Raw genomic sequence first — 15,814 nt, 5'->3', positions numbered from 1 at the left:
TTACCCATGGATATTTTTCATACTGCAGTGACTTGACAGTTCAGCCATTGCTGCTGACGTTAGGAAACTGGAGTTCTTTCCCACCAGGGGCTTACTTACGAGCATAGTGGCAGGATTATTCTTACAGGATCTGATCGAACACCGATAAAGAGGATTTGAGTTTGTTTTCTTTTGGTACTGGAATCTGTACCTAGGGCCTTCTGCTTGCTAGGCAAGATCTCTCTCACTGGCTACACTATATCCCCAGCCCACTCTTTACCTATTTTTTTTTCTTTTCTTTTCCTTTTCCTTTTCCTTTTCCCTTTCCCTTTCCTTTTCCTTTTCTTTCTCTTTTTCTTTTTCTTTCTTTCTTTCTTTTTTTTTTTTTTAACTTTAAGACAGGGTCTCACTAAATTGAGTAGTCCTGAACTCACTCTAGCCCAGGCTGGCCTGGAATTTGCCGTCCTCTGTCTCAGCTTCCAAGTAGCTGGATGATTGGACTAGACCACCAGGTCTGGTCGATAACTTGAGCTTTATGAAATTAACTTGGTCTTTTGCTTAGTATGGAAAGTGGCAAGAGGATCTGTGGATTGTTGTCAAAGTAAAGGCTTAAAAAGTTGTGATTATATAATACAACAAATCTCTACATTAGGAGTTGTGTACCCAGGACCTTGGACTCATGATTAAAATATTTTTATATCACAGTTTGCTTCATTAAGATCAGAAATTTGCTATGAGGTCTTTTTTATTATAAGAACCACCAGACAAAAATTAAAAAAGCTCTCCTGAGGCCCTGGTTGCTTCTTCTCGGGTAATTGAGGGTTCAGCAGGGCCTAATTCTTCCTTTTGCCAGATGATAGCTCAGGATTTGTATGGTTTTTTTTTTTTTTAATAGCATTCTTTTTTTTTTTTAAAGATTTATTTATTTATTATATGTAAGTACACTGTAGCTGTCTTCAGACACTCCAGAAGAGGGCATCAGATCTTGTTAAAGATGGTTGTGAGCCACCATGTGGTTGCTGGGATTTGAACTCTGGACCTTCGGAAGAGCAGTTGGGTGCTCTTACCCACTGAGCCATCTCACCAGCCCCAGGATTTGTATGGTTTTAGGAGACTGTTTTCTCAGGGTGATAAGATATGATTTTTCCAGTAGTAGCATGAACCAGACCTGTGTTTCTGAGACAGTTGAGTACAAGTTATGTTAGGGGTCAGAGATGGGTGGGAATATACTTGGAGTGTCCCTTTTAAACCTGTATTTATAGAAGAGAAAACCAGTTGTTATTCTATCTGCAATATGGGTCATGTGCTACCACAAAAGGAAGTCTGGCCTTGCTATGGGCAGAACTTCACAAGGGTATATATTCTGAAAGTCAGCTCTTAAATTTAACTAATGTATAGCCAAGTACTACAAAGTAGGTTTTGCAATTTCTTTTTTTTTTTTTTTTTAAATTTAACGAAGTCATGTTGCTCTACCATAGAGATAATTTTCTGAGCATGTGTGTATGTGTGCGTATGTGTGTATGCGTGTGTGTGTGTGTTTATGTGTGTGTGCATGTATGTGTGTCTATGTATGTATGTATGTGTGTGTATGTATGTATGTGTATGTATGTATGTGTGTGTGTGCATGTTTGTCTATGTATGTATGTGTGTGTGTGTGTGCATGTTTGTGTGTATTTATGTGTGCTTGTGTATATGTGTGTGTGTGCGTGTGTGTGTCACTGCTCAGAAGTAAGGTGAATAATTTTATCTTCCTGTTTACACTGACCGTAAGCTTTCCATAGGGAAGCTTAGGATTTTAGATGCTGTTCTTACTTCTAATTTCATCTTGATTTCGCCATCTTTATTTTTTTTTCTCCTTGTTTTTTAAAAAATGTGGGGGCGGGGGAGAGGGAGGGGAGTCAGAGGACAACCTTGAGGTGTTGGTTTTCTTGACTGTGACTATGCCATGGTGTGCATGTAGAGGTCAGACAACTTGGGGAACAAGGGTTTCTCTTTGTGGTCCGAAGGACTGAGTTTATGTGCAGTGCCTGGCAGTCGGTGCCTTTAGGTTCCAGGAATTGAATTTAGGTTGTCAGGGATGTGCAGTAAGCACATTTACTGGTTGAGCCATCTCACCAGACTTGTTAAAGAACTACCTATGCATCATTTACATAAAAATTCTTTAGTTCTAGACTAGGCCATGATATACTTTGGCTGAGGGAAAGAATATGAAAATACCTGACTTGGGAGAAGGAAACATCCGGAAATACGTGGTGGGAGTTTCTGCAAGCTTCATCATCTTCATCATCTTCATGGAGGGAGGCTGTGTGTATGTCCAGCTCTCACTTGGGCTTTGTGTATGTTTTAATGAAATTGCCTATACATAGCCTACACTATTGCTTTAAGCGCCTCACAATCAGGGTGATATGTTTTAAATTGTTTAATGTGATATTTAAAAATTAAAGGTTGTTCTTCCTAGTATTTCTATGTTAAAATTTGGCAGTAGGAACTTGGGCCTGAGCAAATGTGAGTATGAAATATCGAGTTACTTCTGTGCTTTAAGTAATTGATTCACTTTTGTGATACTGGGGATTGATTGAGCCTAGGGCTTGCTACACTGTAGCAAGAGTTGTACTGCTCAGCTTTATCCCTAGCCTTTCTGTTATATTTTATGTTGAATTTTAGGTCTGGAGTTTCTTCTTACAGTTAGAAGTTAGCGATGAGGCCAGCGGTATAGCTGTCTCTCTCAAAGAGGAGGCAGCAGTCAGATCTGTGTCCTGTGTCTTCTGCCTGGTTCCTGCTTCCCTGGGGTGCTGGCTGTCTCCCAGCTCATTTGGAGGAAGAACCGTGACCTTGACGACATAGGGTGTGACTGCCAGGGACTGGTCCCTCCCTTTGCTCAAGCAGGCCTGGCAGATAACTGTGAACAAACCTTTCTCATTTTGTCAGACTCCCTTGGAACCTGGGCCTATCAATTCATATCATCTCACCCAGTTTTTCCATCTCAGGATGGGAAAAGTCGTTCTTAGTTTATAAGAGAAGTGTGAAGTTCAGTGCTTGTAAGTCTCCCGTAAGACACTGTAGCGACGTTGTCTCGAATGGTTCTGAGCTGTCAGCGCTAACGGATGTCCTTTCCTTCTGGACCCTGACTTTCAGAACCCACACAGCAGTTAAAATTGCACCACGGTACAGCGCGCCTGTGATCCACGTCCTAGATGCATCCAAGAGTGTGGTGGTGGTGAGTGTGGGAGCCTTCCTTTATTTTAAATGTGCTGTAAAGAGAGAACAAAGCATTAAGAGCTAAGATATCACCCAAGATCCATTTTATTTTGGCCAGTTTTACTAAAGAAATGTGAAAGAGCAGGCTAGAGTTGGTGGTGTGCCGTCGCTGCAGTGTCTGCCCTGCTCGCACATCGAGTGCTTTCTCAGGCTCGCTGACAGGAGTGAGCAGCAGCTGAAGGATGCACCGAGAGGCCTTGTACTTATACATCTGACCAGGCTGACAGATGCCTTTAATCTACAGATATGACATGATCTCTTTGACTATTGCTAGAATTAACTGGAATGTAAAATGACCTTTTGGATATAAGAAATTGATAGGGCCAGCTGACTTAACCAGAAATTAGAACGATATTCAAAATCCAGAGTAATAAATAGTTTCTTAATGAATTTAACAAAATCCTTGCCTAGGTGTCTTTCCCTTGTCCTCTGGTAAATCCTGATTGTCATTCTCATGTGTTTGCTGAATAAGAGGCTACAACAGCTGGGCGACATCCTGCTTCCTTCACCTAGAAACTCAGTGTAAGATAGACAAGAGCTAAGCAGTCCCTTCTGTCCTTAATCACATTTGTAGTTTTCAACAAAAGCCCATGATCTGACAACAGAGACTTTTGAAGGAGAAGAAATCTACTGAAGGAGCTGATAATCTGGGAGACTCTAGGAGCATCATGCAGACTGGATGACAGTGACCACAGTTTCTGAGCTATCTTCTAAAAGGAAAAATTTCAGATCTGTGTATTAATTATATGGAGTATATATGGAATTTTTACAGTAATCACGATTATGCTGAGTTGAGTGTATCTCAGGGTGGTCATGGTAGTGCAGTGTCACAGTGTGTATGGAGCTCAGAGACAACTTGTAGAAACTAGTTCTCTTCTTGTACCGTGGGTCCTAGGGATTAAAGTGAGGTCATGGAGCCGGCATCCTTGTCTGCCGCCCACCTCCCTAGCCTCTGAGCTCTTTGTCTTCCTTTGCTGCCTCGTGGTTGTTGAGCTTCATCTTCCCTTTCAGTGTTCTCAGCTGTTAGATGAAAATCTGAGAGATGACTACTTTGAAGAAATACTGGAAGAGTATGAAGATATTAGACAGGACCACTATGAGTCTCTCAAAGTAAGTGATAAAAGCAGGTCTTGCTCATTTCAGATCACAGTGACTCATGGTTTTTCATAGGCTTTGTTGACTGTTTGAGGAGTCCTTTGAAGAGGTCTATTTCCTAGCTCAGATCTGAGTTCTCTGGTATCTATAGTCCTGAGTGGGTTTTTTGTTGTTGTCGTTTTGCTTTTGGTTGTTCTAATGCATTTTAAGGAGGGTATGGACCTACTTACTTATACCCAGCACTTAGAGGGGCAAGAGGATCATGACTTTGAAGCCAGCCTGGGCTACCCACCAAGACTATGTCTTGAAACACTTGAGAATTTTATTTTTCTGTCTTGAGCCAAACATTCTGAGTCTTGAGTGGGTGTTAGGCTCCATGCCAGACACCAGGCCGATGGGAAAGAGCTTACTGACATCCCAGAGGTGGGAGCTAGATCATCCCAAAATGGTATCCTCAGACTTGTGCTTGAGGGGGAAATGGAGGAAAATAGAGCATTAACCAGACACTCACAAACCTCTCCTCTCCTTACTTGCCCAAGGTTTTCTGCCATTCAGAACAATGTCCCTTCTAGGCTTCAGGAACTCCATAATTGAAGTCATGGTGCTCTGCCTTCCATCTTTGTGTGGGACATTAGGAGAGTTGCTAGGATATAAACGAGAGAATGAATAGCAGCCCCAGGTGCTGCTGATGCCTTCTTCCCACTCTCCTTGCAGTTGCCTACAGCTGACAGTTCTTTGGGTCTGCCTTGGTCTGATCCTCAGGGTCATTATGGTGGGGCAGCTAACTCCAAGACCGACTTGTGTCCTGAAAGAGCTGGTCGAGTCTGCAGGGTCAGACTTAGAACCACAATGTGGAGCTAGTAAACACATGTCACTCTTTACTGTCTCCTCTTCTAGTGGCAGTGTGAAGCCACAGTGGGTGGGAAAGGGTAGGGATTTTCTTTTAAAAGGGTTCTGTTTTGTTTATTTGGTTATTTGTCTCGTTTGCAAAAGCTTCTACATCAGCTTCCGTGGCCATGTTTTCATTGTAGAGATAGAAAAGCTAAGTGATTCTGACTATTTTCTTCAACAGGAGAGAAAATACGTACCCCTAAGTCAAGCCAGAAAACACGGTTTCCACATTGATTGGCTCTCTGAACCTCATCCAGGTCTGTGGCTGCTGCTGGACTCACAGCTAAGTGTGATAACTGACAGTGTCTAGGACGTGTTGCAGTGCTTGGCTACAAAGGAGCCTGCAGTGAGAACTTCTCAGTTGTGTGTCATATGAGCCACTCCACCAATGGAAAAGAAAGTAGATAGGAAGACCTACTGAGTGCCACCACTGTTGTGAGATGGATTCATCATAGTATACTGAGTCCTTGATGACTCTGTACCAAGCATGGCTATTGTGTCCATTTTAACTGAAGAGAAGGGAATTTCAGATAGTAACTGGAATGACTGTCAGGTTTCTAGTATCAGGTTTATCTTCTGTAGCCTGTGCTGTGCTTGAGTGGGACTTCTCAACTGACCTGAGTTGCATGCAGGCCAAAGACTTGGCTTGGAATGTCTGAAATATAAAATGGCCTTGCACTTACAGGTCTTGAGAGACTCTGCAGCAAAGCTGGGTCCCTTTTCACTTTCTTGTTCTGTCTCTGGATGCTTCCCTTTTAATTTCTGTTATGTGGTTTCTTCCTGTTTTATTTCTAGCTACTTTTCTTACCTCACATAGGTGTTCACAAGGGAATAATATGCGTAAGATGTTTTGACAGGCTCAGAGAGACATGAGATACAAATGCAAAACCAAGACAGGGTGAAAGGGGGTTCTGTTAGCAGAATCCGTATTTTCAAGGTAATGTCTGAAATCCGCTTTCAGTGCTCATGACATCTGTGCTCTACACATGCTCTGCAGAGTTGAGATGAAATTGCAAATGTAGGTGTGCTCAGTTCTGATTTCACTCCTGCTGGGTTCAGGGTGGTTTAGTGGAAAGAGTGCCAGACTGGGAGCTGGAGGCCCGAGTGCTTGTCCCTACTTGGCTCCTGGCTCTGATTCACTGTTGTGACCTTGAGTGTCTGTCTTCTGCATTTTTACAAGCTCCGTTGTGTAAAGGGGGATTACTTTAAGGAAATGTTCAAAGGGTAAAATTAGATACTAATGTGAAAACCTTTGAAGACCTAGAAATCACTAGAGCAGAGTCCATGCTGTGGGTCTTTATTTACTGTTTATCTTTACTCTAAACGTTGGTCTAGAGGCGTCAGGGCAAGTTGTCGATCCTAAAAGGGCTGTGGCTCCTGGTAGTGGTGGAGATACTTCTTGGGTTGCCTTTTTTAACCCCCATATGATGCATCACTCGGCTCTATCTACCTTACTGCCTGAAGGATGCGGGTCTCAAGGTATGGCCTTCCCATGTTTTGAGGCTATTCCAGTTATCTTCAGGGAGCTATAGGACATCAAACCCTAAAAAGGACAGCTTTCTCTCTCTAGACCTTGGGAAGAAGAGCCTGAAGCAACAACCCCAGGATTCTGGGCATGAAGCTTGATCAAGAGTAGCCCTGCCCTCAGCAGCTCCACAGCTGCAGGCCACTGTAACAAGAGGCCTCTTTAAGTCTGGAGTGTCAGTGGTCTCTCTTCAGTTTCTCTCCTAAGAAGACTATCCAGACTTTGTTAACAAAGCTGTTCAATGGTGGTTGAAAAGAGGGGCAGTTGTGAATCATGGGAAGATGGCAGAACAGATGGGAGGAGTCACTGCGGTGCAGGAAGGCAGAGATTCTAGTTAAGAGCTCCTCCGCTCTCCCCTTGCTTCCTGAGAGGCCGGTGTTCTTCAGAGCAGCTGCTAACAGTGGAACAGCCAGTCCTCAGATCCCTAGTCACAGGGAGACATGGCCATTCAGAGTTGGCAGTAGCACTGGTACCTTGGCCTCTGGCCCAGTATCCATGTGGCATTTTGTCCTTGGTGTCCTGAAATGGCTGGAGCACAGTCTGCCTATAGAGGCCCCAGAATCATGTATGTTATGGTATGTTTCAGGCTTGGATATAAAGGACAATTTCTGAACACCCCTCTATTTCCATTATACAATCTAAGAAATGATTTATGACTCCTTTTTTTTTTTAAAATCGGGTATTTATTCATAGTGGAGGTCCTGTATTTGTCCCTCCCCTGCAGAGTAGGGAACTCATTTCAGTATATGTCCCTACTCTGTGTGTGTGTGTGTATGTGTGTGTGTGTGTGTGTGTGTGTGTGAGAGAGAGAGAGAGAGAGAGAGAGAGAGAGAGAGAGAGAGAGAGAGAAAGAGAGAGAGAATGACTGTGCAGGCAAGGCTCTTGGTTCATGTTTGTAAACCTGATACGAGTAGTGTATTACACAAGCCCTTCTGCTTCTGCAGTGGTCTTTAACACTCTGACCGTCTGTATACTCAGGGATGAACTCAAGGCTTCCTTTTTTCTTGGCTATGGTGGGGCTAGAAGGGTGGAGGGAAGTTTCCAGCAGTCAGTCAGCTGCATGGGAAAATTCCTTTTCCACAGTAATTGAAAGTTCTGTTCTTGGTAAGACAACTCCTACGGGTGACAGGAGGGAAGCAGGTGTGGGAGTGCGCTGTGGAGTGAGGAGCAGCAGAGGACACCTCAGTGTGTGTTGGTGTGAGTGCTCTCCCAGCTGCTGTGCCAACGCTGACAGCTGTGCCTCTCCTCTAGTGAAGCCCACGTTTATTGGGACCCAGGTCTTTGAGGACTACAACCTGCAAAAGCTGGTGGACTACATTGACTGGAAGCCTTTCTTTGACGTCTGGCAGCTCCGGGGCAAGTACCCGAACCGAGGATTTCCCAAGATATTTAATGACAAAGCAGTAGGTTAGTAAGTCCTGCCTGCCTGGTGTTCACGATGTGTTGTGATTCGGAGTGGTTTGAGGGAAGGCACTAAGTGTTTAGTTTGTACAGGATACAGCTGCTTCCACGTGACTCACCACTCAGCTTTCACACGAGCATTTCAGTGTTTGCTTGCCCTTATCATGTCAGGTAAATGTGCCCTTTTATTAACATTTTCTTCAAATAAATGTACTTACTGACATCAGTTACACACTGGTCTCTGCATGGCAGAGAGGCAAAAAAAAAGAAAAAAAAGGAGCTATCTTGAGGTTTAGTACCTGATTGACTACAGTGGAGCTGACAGTCCTAGGTTTGTTCTGGGCTGATGCTCGACTCTTGCTAAGGGCTCTGCCTGGGATCCCACTCACATAAGAAGAGGGGCTAGAACTCCAACAGGAGATTAGAGTGGGCTTCCTGGAAGTGGTGGGACTTGAAATGTTATTGAAGATTCCATGGGGTTGGTGAGCCTGGGTATAGGGATAGGAACCAGGAAAAAAGGATATTTCAGAGAAGGAAAGTGGGCAGCTTTGGATGCAGGTGTCCACGTGGGGAGTTGCAGACTTCGTTGTACCCAGAACACTCAAGGAAGGAGGGAGACTTGGTGTTATAAAGAAGAGAAATGAATAAATCAGTAAATTGTTCCCCTCGGTTATCGTGGGTAGCTCACCCCCACCCAGGAACCGAGAGACTTGGAATCACAGCATGAAGACGCCACAGCAGAGCAGCACGGGAGGAGGCATCCTGCTGAACCATTAGATTCGATGGAGAGAGCCCGGGAACAAGACACTTGTCAGCTTCGAGAGGGTCCTGGGCGGGTTAAAATGCTTACGGGCAGTCGAAGGCTTAGGCGAGCGGCTTCTTACTGTACTGTCCTTGTGCCCACCACAGGCAACCTGAGAAGGGAGTGTAGGACTGTACTTCACCCAGGCAGGGCAGGGCAGCACACGTTGCCCACTGAGAGCTAATGGGAACTGAAGGAGAGTGTCCCAGAGCTGTAGGACATCAGGAAGGAGGGTGCCTACCATTGCAGATGCTGACACCTTCCAGGTTACAGCACCAACACCATGTAAGAGGATTTGGGCCACACTTCGCTGTTGACCCTGTCTCGTCCAAACATCACTGGGAAGTTAATGGGATTATATGTGGAATATCAGTTCTTGCCTTCTTTTTTGACAAGAGGTGCCATGGATTTAGCCTCAGGATTCTACTAAATGGGAAAATATAAACACATTGAGCTAGAGGAGGCCCACTGTTAGGGCTCATTTCATGGACCCACTATCTACTCTGTACTCTGTTTCAGGCTGTGTCCGTGGCAAACAGTCTTTGTGGGGAAGGAGAAGTGGCAGTGTTTTAATTGTTATTTGCAGATTACTATTGGCATCTTTAAATACATCCTTATATATTTTTAATAGGTGAAGAAGCCAGAAAGGTATACAATGATGCTCAGAATATGCTGAACATACTGATTAGTCAAAAGAAACTGCAGGCCAGGGGTGTGGTTGGATTCTGGCCAGCACAGAGTGTCCAGGATGACATCCACCTGTATGCAGAGGGGGTGGTGCCCCAGGCCGCTGAGCCCATAGCCACCTTCTATGGACTGAGGCAGCAGGTATGCAATGTGTGTGGACAGCGAGGGCATTGCTTTGACTTTCAGGTTTGCAAACTACACTAAATGTCAGTTGGGAATTAAGGAATCGGAGCCTTTCATTTGTCTGTCTCACTTCATCTAAACAGTCCTCCATAGGCCTGAGTCTTAGGCCTCTGTGAGGATGGAGAGAAGACTCCAACATGGGTGTAGGGGTTCACTGTAGTCTGCAGAGAGACAAGGATAGTTCTGTTAGCTTAGCTGTCATACTCATGCTCTTAGCCTTTCAGTCCCCTTAGCTCTTGAAACTAGGAGGCAGGAACCCAACAATTGCTTTTCACCTGAGTCTGCTACTCAAGACTGACATGTGGCTTACTGTCTCAGATATCCACTGAAGAGGGAGTGAGACCCTCCACATAGTGCTGTGTCGGGCAGCTTACGTCTCTGTTTCGCAGAGAATGGAACATGGGCAGAGGGAGCTGGCACCCAGTGAGCTTTGTCTGCAGAGACAAGCACACTTAGTGCACCCTGGCTCTACTTCTCTTTGTAGCTGGTCTCCGCAGTGCACAGCCTCTGGTTTTTGTTTTTGCCTTACCTTGCCAAGCAAGGACTTTAGCTGCTATAGACACAATTGCCTTAGTCAAGAAGTGGAGCTAGAATTTAATAATTTGCAGTGTTACTTTTTTTAGTAATTTAAAATCGGTAGCATTGCCTTTTATCATAATGCAGTTCATAATGGCAGGGTTTTAGTAGTAACATCAGAGGGAATTCTTAAATTTGGGCCCTAATGCTATCATGAGTTATGTGAGAACAGTTAAAGCTTTCCTCTGTGTGCTCAGGTGCAGACACCGCAGGATAGAGCAGGCAGTTCCAGCGCTGAGCTCTGGCTCTTGCTGGGGAATGGGGAGCTTTCCTTTGACTGGTAGTGAAGGCCAGGGACCTCTGCTGGGCCCATTCTTTCATCCTCCAGTCCTTGGCTTCTCTCTGCTGTCTTTTCACTTTCAGAGTGAACTAAATACTGTTGTGTCGGGAAGCCTGGACGCGCTGCATAAGGGCATTGCTACAATGGATTCTTGGTTCACCCTTTTAGTAGTCCCAAGAGAGGGGAATTGGACCATGGACACATATTGCCTGCTAGGCTAGGCACTAAAAAATTGTAGCGGAGCACCTCATTACTCTGAGTGGGAGCCTTTTGTTCAGAGTAGCTCTGATGGCCATCTCTTCTAAGGCACAGTGGGACCAGTGACCTGTCTGTCTTGGGCTGCAGAGTAGCTCTGTGTCCCTCTCTTGCTTTTTTATTTTATTTTCTAAATCACAGAACACTAGAGCACCGCTGGAAAGTGGACTCTCCATTCACCTCTGCCCCCGAGCTCTGCGACACTTGTGCGAGTTTTTAGCAGATACGTTCTGACCTGCAGCCACTTGCTCATTCTTTGCCTGGGGTCAGCTGCCTTTGCTTTCATGTCTGTCAAATGGCATAGATGATTTTGGGTGGCCTGTATGATTAATTGATCAGTCTAGAGCAGTAGCATGTATCTAGGAGCATTTGTCTCTAGGACCTGATGGAACACTGGTGTTGTTCCTGGATCCTGCCACTGGCTGAGCCTCTGGGGTCAAACTTTATGTCTCAGACTTCTTGCATGTGAATTGGAGCTTGTGGGTCCCTTTTCATGGGATTGCTGAGAGCTAAATTAGTACCCTATAAAGAACAGCGTTAAGTAAATATTTAGGAAATAATAGTTATCAGCTACTAACTTTTTTTAAATTTAATTTTATTTGTAATTCATTTTTTTACATTCCATATTCCATTCCCCAGCCCTCTCCTCCCACCCTCCGACTGCTCCACATCCCACACCTCCTCTCTACCACACCCTGTCTCCACATGGATGCCCTCACTCTCCATCCCATCTGACCTCTAAAGTCCCTTGGGCCTTCAGTTTCTTGAGGGTTAGGTGCATCATCTCTGAATGAACACAGACCTGGAAGTCCTCTACTGTATGTGTGTTGGGGGCGTCATATCAGCTGGTGATCCAATGTTTGAGAGATCTCTGGAGTTCAAATTAAGACTGCTGGTCCTTCTACAGGATCGCCCTTCTCAGCTTCTTTCAGCCTTTCCCTAATTCAACAACAGGGGTCAGCTGCTTCTGTCCATTGGTTGGGTGCAAATATCTGCATCTGACTCTTTCAGCTGCTTGTTGGGTCTTTCAGAGGGCAGTCATGATAGGTCCCTTTTTGTGAGCTCTCCATAGGCTCAGAAATATTGTCAGGCCTTGGGACCTCCCCTTGACTTGGATCCCATTTTGGGCTTGTCACTGGACCTTCTTTTCCTCAGGCTCCTCTCCATTTCCATCCCTGTAATTCTTTCAGACAGAAACAATTATGGGTCAGAGATGTGACTGTGGGGTGGCAACCCCATCCCTCACTTGATGTCCTGTCTTCCTGCTGGAGGTAGGCTCTATAAGTTCCCTCTCCCCGGTGCCCGGCATTTCATCAAAAGTCCCTCCCTATGAGTCCTGGGAGTCTCTCACCTCCCAGGTCTCTGGTGCACTCTGGGGGTCCCCCAACCTCCTATTTCCTGAGGTTGCCTGTTTCTATTCTTTCTGCAGGGCTTCAGTCCTTTTCCCTCACCCAATACCAGATCAGGTTCCCCCCTTCCCATTCACTTTCCCTCCCAATTCCCTCCCTCCCTCCCCACTTGTGATTGCTTTTTCTCTCTCCCAAGTGGAACTGAGACATCCTCACTTGGGCACTTCAGCTTTTGAGCCTTTTGAATTCTGTGGACTGTATCTTGTGTATTCTGTATGTTTTTTTGGCTAATATTCACTTATTAGTGAATACATAACATGCATGTCCTTTAACTTTTAATTGGCTGTAATATGTATAAGACCTTATTTGTTAGCTTCATAGCAGGGAAGGATCAGTTACCAGCTAAGAATAAAATAGAGGATAAGACAACACCTGGCTGTAGGCTCCTTACTGCAGCAGTTTGTTAAACTTCATCTGTTGATGCACACTGAAGGCTATACATCTATCAGGCTCATTTCAAACCTGCTCTGAATTGACAACAGTGCCTGCAGGTATTCAGAAGTGTTAGTGTCAGTATATAAATGAGCAAGTTTCCTGATTACATATGCTGCATCATGTCATATATATTTTTTTAAAATCTCATTTCATTTATAGAGTGGAATACAGTAGATGCTAATGGCTTCTCTGCCTAATGCTTGGATTTTCAGGCTGAGAAGGACTCTTCTAGTACAGACCCCTACCACTGCCTCTCAGACTTCATTGCTCCTTTGCATTCTGGTGTCTGTGACTACTTGGGTCTGTTTGCTGTTGCCTGCTTTGGGGTTGAAGAGCTGAGTAAGACCTATGAGGATGATGGCGATGACTACAGCAGCATCATGGTGAAGGCGCTGGGCGACAGGCTGGCAGAGGTAGACGTTGGGTAGATGTTGGCAGAGTCTAGATGTTGGAGCTCCCATGACAGGGTCAGAAAACCTAGCAGCCATTAGAGTCTACTTGAGCTAGATGCCTCTGGATTTAACGTGACTTATATTTTAAAATCCTGTATCTCCCAAATGCCGCTCATGTGTCATCTTTTGAGCAAAGAGAAACCTTCATTGCTGCATTAGTTGGTTGTTGCCCCTAGAGGCTTCACCTTATTTCTGAATTGGTCTTCCTTTAATTATTGTGATACATTTATTGATAACTCCCAGAATTAAAGTCAAATTTCTTCTTCAGAATCCTTCTCTCTAGTGTTGGCAACTTTTGTAGAGTTATCTTGCTGCATGTGAGTTGGGGAAGCCCAGGCTGCGGGAGGTCCTGTCCCCTTTCTTCTCAGCGGGCCATGGAGAGTATAGCTCTGCGGTCCTAGTACTCTTCTGGTGAAGCCGTGGTCCCGTTGACTTCAGAAAAATAGCCTAGAATTCTCAGATCCCTAAATACAATGGCTTAGCACTCAGAGTGAGCCCCTAATGAAAGTGCAGTTTTTCCTGACCATGGCCAGGGGTGGAAAGCAGTTCGGTGCCACTGTGACGCAAGGATAGAGGCCACAGGCTGCTTCTGCCTGGTTGTACCCCCTCTCTTCTGTGTTCACAGGCCTTTGCAGAGGAGCTCCATGAGAGAGTTCGCCGAGAACTGTGGGCCTACTCTAGGAGTGAGCAGTTGGGCGTCCCAGACTTGCGCAGACTCCGGTATGAGGGCATCCGGCCAGCTCCTGGTTACCCCAGCCAGCCTGACCATACTGAGAAGCTTACCATGTGGAGACTGGCCAGCATCGAGCAGGCCACAGGTATGTGGGGACCGCTCACTGAGCGCATGCACTCACCAAAGACATATGCAGCTAAAGTCCTTATAAAGTGGGAGAACTTAGGATGAAGTCATCTCTCATCCCCTTCTTTCTCAGGTAGATGGGATCTGGCTTTTTACTTCAAAATTGCAACACCGTATTTTTTCTTAACTATTTCAGACTTAGCAGTTTAAACTATTTACTCCTGCCCCATCCTGGTTGTGGATTTACTGTGTTCCCTTTTCTCCCCCTGCCTTTCCTGTCCTAGTTTTCTGTTCTTGGTACAGTAGTCTCTGTCTTGTCAGCGGTGTGCTCTCCCTGCCTGGGCCTGCGCTGCTTGCTCTAGACTGGCAAGCCGCCAGCCTCCCATAGCCCCTTCCTGACTCCCTGCACTTGTCACTAGCATCCGTGCTCCTCTGCGGTCATCATTCCCCTGTACCTTCTCTGTGGGTTCAGTCTCAGGGTTGAAAACTGAAAGTCGACCTGTGCACTCTTGAGACAGCAGCGTCTTCGTCCGTGGCTCAGGGTCGCCATTGTTCTGAAGCTGTGTGTTGTCCCATCCTTACTGCATAGCTTGTGCAGTAAGAGGACTCGAGGTGAATCACAGACCCAGTGGAACTAATCAAAGTTAGCTGTCCAAGCTGGTGAAGGAAGGAAGTGGGAGTGGCACTGGATCTGGGTCTGCAGGAACCACTCAAGGAGTCGCAGTGTCTGGGTGGGGGTCCCATTCCCTCTGAGCTAGCTGGAGATTTTTAGAACATATTAGAACGTATTCGGCCTTTGTTTTTGTCCACAGAGTGACTGGTGCAGATTAACAGTCCTGAGGACTCCTCAGTGCTTTTGTGGGCTGGTTCTTCATTTCTGCAGTCACTGACTGACTGACTGACAGTGGGGAGCTGTGGGCGATTCTGTCACTTCCAGGGTTAGCAGTCCTGCCTGAGAAGGCTCAGGCTTAGGGACAAATCGGAGCCTCTAACCCTGATCACAGGTAGCTGGGGAAAGGATGAAAGTCTTTCCCAGGCTTGCTCCCACTGGGTGTAATATGCATGTCTTGAATTTGGTTTTCCACCTGGCAAGACTGTGATCTGAGCTTCTTATTGCGTCTTTGTAAGAAGGCATGAGTTTCCTTGCTGCTTATTCAGAGTCATTAGCCCCCTGCCCAGGCACTGATGGGTCCTGTGGTTCTTTCTCTTCAGGCATCAGGCTGACAGAATCCTTGGCAATGGCACCCGCTTCAGCAGTGTCAGGGCTGTACTTCTCCAACGTAAAGGCCAAATATTTTGCTGTGGGGAAAATTTCCAAAGATCAGGTAAGTATGAGGCTTCTCTGCATAACTGTCTTTAGATGGACCCGTAGGATCTATTTGAAATGAAAATAAAGTGATATTGTGGTGTGTGTGTGTGTGTGTGTGTAAGTTCATCCCATCTTGTGTCTAATTTGATTTCATAAATAAACTCAGTCCAGTTTATGTCTTAATTTCAGCCCATTACCCTGATTCTTCCCATGATTTAATCCTCCCTCTTTTTACACACACACACACACACACACACACACACACGCTCACACACACACTCACACACATTCACACACATGCACACTCACACTCACACACACTCTCACACACACACACACTCTCTCTCTCTCTCTCACACACACACACACACACACACACTCACACACACACACACCCTACCAGCCACTAAGCAGCGAATACTCACCACGTGATATTGTGGTGTGTGTGTGTGTGTGTGTGTAAGTTCATCCCATCTTG

The 15,814-nt window shown here is 45.5% G+C and overlaps 1 protein-coding gene across 3 annotated transcripts in view; it reads left to right on the top strand.

Moving 5' to 3' along the window:
* Mtr (5-methyltetrahydrofolate-homocysteine methyltransferase) overlaps positions 1–15,814 on the top strand; it is a 76,869-nt gene that overhangs the window by 54,807 nt on the left and 6,248 nt on the right. For 2 of the 3 annotated variants that reach the window (XM_006516661.4, NM_001081128.3), the window contains 8 exons: positions 3,115–3,196; positions 4,249–4,347; positions 5,405–5,480; positions 8,000–8,155; positions 9,583–9,779; positions 12,989–13,189; positions 13,854–14,046; positions 15,240–15,352. In XM_006516661.4, coding sequence (XP_006516724.1) covers positions 3,115–3,196; positions 4,249–4,347; positions 5,405–5,480; positions 8,000–8,155; positions 9,583–9,779; positions 12,989–13,189; positions 13,854–14,046; positions 15,240–15,352 — 1,117 coding nt within the window. The remainder of the gene's footprint in view (positions 1–3,114; positions 3,197–4,248; positions 4,348–5,404; positions 5,481–7,999; positions 8,156–9,582; positions 9,780–12,988; positions 13,190–13,853; positions 14,047–15,239; positions 15,353–15,814) is intronic. The other variant, XR_003950449.1, reaches the window with a different exon arrangement.

This window comes from Mus musculus, chromosome 13, assembly GCF_000001635.26.
Source record: "Mus musculus strain C57BL/6J chromosome 13, GRCm38.p6 C57BL/6J".
NCBI classification, from domain to species: Eukaryota; Metazoa; Chordata; class Mammalia; order Rodentia; family Muridae; genus Mus; species Mus musculus.
This window is presented reverse-complemented; position numbering and strand designations above follow the sequence as displayed.